This window comes from Rhincodon typus, chromosome 4, assembly GCF_021869965.1.
Source record: "Rhincodon typus isolate 14 chromosome 4, sRhiTyp1.1, whole genome shotgun sequence".
Taxonomy (NCBI): Eukaryota; Metazoa; Chordata; class Chondrichthyes; order Orectolobiformes; family Rhincodontidae; genus Rhincodon; species Rhincodon typus.
In genome coordinates, this window is record NC_063335.1 from 34,974,520 (window position 1) to 34,981,346 (window position 6,827).

Here is a 6,827-nt window from a genome sequence, read left to right on the forward strand (position 1 = left end):
GATGGTACATGTTTCCAATGCAGGAAGGCCTAATAATCCACATACAGCAGCATACATTGGTCTTGGGATAATGATTTTGTTAAATATGCTGTCGTTCTTAAGAGCTCTGAAGATGCTGGTACGCCTACTGCTTTGCCAAATTTTTGTTCTGGTGATGCTGGGCTTCAAATTGGGGATTTCAAGATTTCAATACAGCAACAATCATAAAATAGTATACATCCAAGCCAAAATGGTCTGTGGCATATTCTTCATGATGGTGGAGATCATGGAACACAGTAATTTAACTGCAGCATATCCCATACAAAAGTGTGGCAGTGGGGTATCAGATGGACAGATGTTTCAGTGGCAGGGTGCAAGTCCATTCTGGTTTCTCCTGGTTGAATATTATTGAACTTCTGAGTTGTTGAATATGCCATTGTTTTCTGACTCAGTTCTACTTGGAGCAGCTTATTCAGTGATCTTATAGTCTATGTTGATACAGTACGTCTAATTAAATTTCTCATCCGCATTACATCTGTCCCATCCCCCCCAACATGGGGTGGGAAATATAGCAATTCTGGTGTGATTGAAGGACATGCTTTCTCTTATAAACGACCATTGCCTAGCACTTACACAGCACGAATGACAGTTGCCTCTTGTCAAATGTAAATCTTGTCCAAGTCCTGTTGTAGGTTAGCCTGCATCACATCAATTTCAGACTTGGTGCAAGAGTGAAATACCCATTCATTATTTGAAAATACAACCCACCTAACCAGCCTCATGACAGAAGGTCATTGATGAAACAGTTGAAGACTGGGTAAAGGCCATTACCCAAGGAATTTTAGCCCACTGATCCAATTCAGGCTCCCTGATGTCACTATTGTTCTGCACTGTCTTAATGTTAAGCCAGTTACTCTCACTTCTTCCGGTATTTAGGTCTTCCATCATGTCTGGGAAAGGATATGACAAGGACGAGATCAAGCAATCAGCCAGCTATCTTAAACACATTGTTGAGTCTTGGAAGGGTAGACTTGTAGTTCACAAAGGCAATTATTCCTGTTTTATTCCAGATTATCCTACAAGTTATTGTCCTTACAGACCAATCCTAATCAAATGGGACATTTATCAGCATCCTGGGCTAGCACATGAAATCACTTTGAAAAATTGAGATTTAGCAATAGTCTGCTAATTTGCATCTTACCTATCTATAATTAGGGTTAGGAGGTATTGTCCCTGTGGTGAATGTGTGCAGTTCACATCAGTGAAGTAGAAACTTGATATGTGTGGATTTCCAAATGTGATGAGAAGTGTTGTATCATATCAATTGTTTGTCATTCACTCAAGTTTCCAAACCAAAGCTAGTTATAGATCCCAGTTACAGTCTTTGTCATTTCTTGTATCATGGTGAATGATCAAGTTGTTCCTGTGGAAAACGTTAGCTCCTGCTGGAGTCAGGCATAATGATGTTCAAGAATCAACTCATGGAATTGTTAACCGCAGACATCAATGTTCGCATGGTTCAATGAAGGCTATTAAGCAGCCATACGCAAGGGTAAACACATGAAAACATACATACCAATTACCCATCTACCGTTAACGGTAGAAAGGAATTTATGCAAAGAAACGCTGCTTGTCACAAGAAAATCAGGGTTCAAAGCAGGGCAATTCCGTTGTAATCATAGGTCTTTAGAACACCAGAAAGGAGTTAGTTGACCCCAAAAACCAATACTTCTTAAAATGCAAATACACCAATTCTCACAAAACCCTGCGCATACTCCATCACACAAATCCATTACTTCTCCACCTTTCTTTCTTACGCGAACGTGGTTCAATTTAACCAGCCCCTTGAGAACCTTGACTATCTCCCAGTCTCCCTGCCACCCGGAGAATTGATCCCAGGCCCCAGTCCAGCAAACAACTCCCCTCAGTTCAGAGTCACCTTTCACGCCACTCTCGTGACTCCCATGCTCCTCTTCTCTCACCGACACCCACCATCCCACTCCTCTATCCATCTTCCTCCTCCCAGCCCACTCCTACATCCCTCACACAATTAGGGTGCCCCCAGGCCCCTCCCACTCTACTCCGCTTCCCCCCGGGCCGCTTACTTGATGAACGGAGTTGCAGTAGACAAACTCCAACTTTGGAGCCGGCAGACCGGCCCGCGACCCCCATACGAGGGTGGCGTTTCCCCCTGAGACGGCCTGGGAGCGGGCTACTCCCGCTCAGCTTGGCGGCCATGGGGAAGGAGGGTGGGGGAAACGAAGACAAGTCAAGGCCGAGAGTCTGAGAGGAAAACACAGACCGCGTGCAGGCGACGGGCGGGGCCCGGGCCGGGGCGGGGTGAGGGGGCGTGGCCTCATGCGTGAGTCCGAGAGCGGAACGCGCTGAGGGGTGAGTGTGGGGCAAGAAAGGGGCCAAAGATGGACGGGACCGGAAAAAGCGCGGTCATGCGTGGATGGAGGCAGGGCAAATAGCTGGGGACGTTGCCGAAAGGTAGAGGCACCTCCATGAAGGGGGCGTGTCCCGGAATGGGTGGAACCGGAAGATGCTTCGCCGTGAATGCGCAGGGGTGGAACGGGACCCGTCATTAGTGGGCGGGGCCGGGACGGCCGTTGGCGTGAGTGGGCGGGGGTGTGGTGGAGCCGTGCGGAGAGTAGGTGTTATCATGCCCCTTATTGTGGATAGAGATGGATTATAAAAAACAGTAAAAGGGATATCAAGATATAAACCGAATTTGGAGATGGGATGAGTAGTGTGGTAGCCGTAAACTGTGCACAGTCAATGAGGAACCAGCAGACTGCCGCCGGATTAATGATAAAAGAAAGGCCTGTGGATGCTGGAGATCTAAAACAAACAAAAAACAGAAATTGCTGGAGGATCTCAGCAGGCCTGGCAGCATCTGTGGAGAGAAAACAGTTAGCATTCAGTCAAATAACTCTTCTCCAGAACTAGATTCATGATTCTTCTTCCCAGTTTGCTAACAGTAATGTCCTGCCGATTAATCGTCCATTCCTGGAGATTTGGTGAACTAATGTGCATGTGATAAATCACCAATGCAAGTTTATTCTACAGGAACAATTGGCCATGATAAACTTGAGACTACTTTCCAATGGAAAGATGTATTTGATTTATCGGATAATCATTTATCAATTAAGTTGTGTATTGCATAGAGTAAGATTAACACATGTTAAGCTGCAGGCAGTCATTATTGACAACTTTATTCACACCTGTCCAGTAGAGAGTGCTGTAAAGCAAACTACTCTTCAAATATATGACTTCCCTTCATAGAAGTTTAAAGGCATGGACATATTGAAATGCAGTTTTGCCTTAACTGGAGTATTGTGTCCAATTATGGACATCCTGAAAGAAACAAAATCAAGGTGCAGAGAAGATTCAGAAAAATCCCAGCAATGCTGAACTTTAGTTATGTACATACATTGAAGAAGTGCAGGCTGTTTTCCTCAGAGAAGGGATTCTTTTGTTCTTTCATGTAATGTGGGTATAGTTGGTAACACATCCATCCTTATTGCCCTTGAAATAAATGGCTAGGCCATTGCAAAAGTCTGTTAAAAGTAAATCATATTATGCAAATTTCTAAATCAGTATGGGTCGAGATAGAGGAGTAGATAGAGAGAACCTGACCATTGACAGGAAGCCTGAGAACCAAAGCACACCAGTTTAAGATGATTGTGAGAAGGAGAAACTTTTTTTTACACAGTGGATTGTTCAAATCTGGTCTGTGCTGTGTGTGAGTGCAATGGAGCTACTTTCAATCATGGCTTTCAAAAGGAAATTAGATAATTATCCAAAGAGAAAAAATTGAGGGAAAGGGAGTGGGACTAACTAAATAGGTCTTGTAGAAAGTGGATATGGAGATGACAAGCATCCTTCTGAGAGGTAATCTGTGTATGTTGCTCACACTTTGTCAATCAAAGAATTGATATAATCTTTATCGTTCATTGTCTAAGAGGTTAGTATTCTCTGTATGTGAAACCACAGGGGTCTGGGTTGGTCTTTGCTCACATGTTCCCCTGAGAATATTTGTTACATGATAACCTGTTCGTCCTTAACATTCACCTTCTAGATCCACACTTCTCCATTCCATTTCTCTCATTAAAATTACTTTCTTGCATTTTCCTATTTGCTTTTGCATCTGAAACTGAACTCACTCCTAATTAAAGAAAGGTATTTTTTCCCCCCATAGGACCTCAGGATATCCCAAAGCACTGCATTGACAAAAAAAATCTTATGATGTGTAGCCACTGTTGCAATGTAAGGACATGGCAGCCAATTTGTCCACAGCGAGCCCCCACAAATAGCAATGTGATGTTGACCAGATAATCTATGTTTAGGTGTTGGTGAAGGACAAATGGGAGAACTCCCTTCCCTTCAAAAGATAGTACCACAGAATGTTTTACTGCCATTTGACAGGGCCTCGGTTTAAAGTCTTATCCAAAGGCAGCACTTCAAAAGTGCAGTTTTCTCAGGACTGGGACTGTCAGTGTAGATTGCCCAAGATATAAAACCTGAACCCACTAGCTCATGACTCAAGGAAAACAGCACTGAGCCATCCCCTTATCCTCAATTCCCATCCCAGTTAACATGAATGGCTGTCCGAACATTTCACAATTTTTTAAAAATGTATTTTACAAAAGATTTTAAGACAGAAGTCCCAGCAATCCTTATGCTGTGAATTGGAATCTCAGCCATACTCCACTTGGATTGCACTATAAACCACCAATGACTATTTTTATTTTAACTAATTAGAATTTATAACATGATTGCTTAGCTCCCAAAACTTTTTACAGAAGTGTCAACCTAACAAGAAAAACTAGTGAGAGCAGTTTGGTGGAAGGAACATTTTTAGCTCTCAAGATATTGTCATTGCTTTCTAAGTTGAATTTTAAATTAGTGACAATAATTCCATGTTGCTCCTTTCACTAAAGAATTACATTTAATGAGTTTGGAAGCATGAAAGGCAATATTTAAAAATGCATACTAAGTTAATGAAGAATGATAACTTTGAATTTCCTTACTTGCTTTCAGATGAGCTGATATAAATATTTATTATTCCAAGCCAGATGTCGCCAGTAGTTGGGTGCAACCCTGGTGTTGTGAAGTAGCCGGGTACTTGAACATGGACGGCCTGATTCACAACACCAGCTGCAGCACCTTCCCATAAGCCCAGTGACTGCACTCCACTCTGGACAATGCCAAGAAAGCAGTTATTTTGAGGTCACCTTCACAAAAAGAAGAGGAAAAAGAAACATAAAAGAAGATAACAACATTGAGAATAATCACAAATATCTATTCTTGTGACATGCTGAAAATTTGCATCCTGTCATAGGACTTTAACCTCTTATCTTCCTTGTGGTTTCTGAAACTCCCATACCTTAACAAGTCTACTTATGCCATCTATCTAGTACACCAACTCTGTTGTGTTCCACCCCTCTATTAGACATACTTTCGATTGAAGCTCATTTCATGAGCAAACTTATGAGAGTTAGCTAACTCTAACTCTCATCCCATAGGTTCCTTTGAAACCATTCCTTCTCATTCTGTAACCTTCCTATTAAATCCTTTTCTCTAGTCCCTAATTCTGACTGAAATCATTCCCCTGATCCAACTTAGTGCCTTAACTATAATGCAAAGTGCTTCTCTAGTACATTGTCATTCACAGAATAGATAAATTTATTCATATCAGCACAATTTCTCTGGTGCCATGTATTTCATGTGAGGTGTAAGGCATAGTAAATGTATACAAGAAGATTGGTTGCAAAAATGCTTTTTGATACCACCCTAACACAATCTGGCTGTAATTTTAAGATTATGTCTCCTTACTCCTCCACCACCCAGAGAAATTAGGTTTCCTCTATTTACCAAATAAATTCATTTATTCATCTTAAACACAAATTAGGTTGCCTCATTAGCTCCTGTAGCCAATTAAACGCAAACCTAATCCATATAAACTGTCATTTTAATGGTTTAGCCTTGGTATCATTCCAGTGAATTTCTGTGTGCTATAGTGTCCTTGAAGTACCCATAAGCGAGATCTGGTACTGTAAATTAGTATGTAAGGAGAATTTTACAAAGCATAGAAAATAGGAGTAGGAGTCAGCTATTTGGCTGTTTGAGCCTGCGATGTCATTCAATATGATCATGGCTGATCATCCAACTTAGTACCCTGTTCCTGAGTTCTCCTTATACCCTTTGATCCCTTCAGCCCTAAGAACTATATCTAACTCATTCTTGAAGGCATTCAATGTTTTGGCCTCAAACGCTCTCTGTGACAGACAATTCCATGGCCTCATTATTTTCTGGGTGAAGAAATTTTTCCTCATTTCAGTCCTAAATGGCCTTTCCCATCTCCTTAAACTGTAACCACTAGTTCTCGATTCCTAATGCATGAGGAATATCTTTCCTACATTTACCCTTTCTAGCCCTGTTAGAATTTTATAGGTTTTTATGAGATCCAACCTCATTCTTCTAAACACCAGTGAATATAGTCCCAACCAATCCAGTATCTCTTCAGACAGTCCTGCCATCCCAGGAATCATTCTGATAAATCTTCATTGCACTCCTTCCATAGCCAGAACATCCTTCCTCAAATAAGACAGCCAAAACTGCCCCAGATTTCCCCAGGGTAGGGGACTCTAAAACTAAAGAACATAGGTTTAAGGTGAGAGGGAAAAGATTTAAAAGGTACCTGAGGGGCAACTTTTTCACACAGAGGGTGGTGCGTGTATGGAATGAGCTGCTAGTGCAATTAGTAGAGGCAGGTACAATTACATTTAAAAGATATTCGGACAGGGGCATCAATAGAAAAGGTTTAGAGGAATATGGACTAA

General features: G+C 41.8%; 1 protein-coding gene across 3 annotated transcripts in view; it reads right to left on the reverse strand.

Annotated features, from left to right (window-relative positions):
• Window positions 1–2,242, reverse strand: part of topaz1 (testis and ovary specific TOPAZ 1) — a 68,928-nt gene extending 66,686 nt beyond the window's left edge. For 2 of the 3 annotated variants that reach the window (XM_048595472.1, XM_048595476.1), the window contains exon 1: window positions 2,085–2,242. In XM_048595472.1, coding sequence (XP_048451429.1) covers window positions 2,085–2,217 — 133 coding nt within the window. In that variant the 5' untranslated portion in view covers window positions 2,218–2,242. Of the gene's footprint in view, window positions 1–1,918; window positions 2,007–2,084 lie in introns of those variants that run through there. The other variant, XM_048595473.1, reaches the window with a different exon arrangement.
• Between the last annotated feature and the right edge of the window lie 4,585 nt (window positions 2,243–6,827).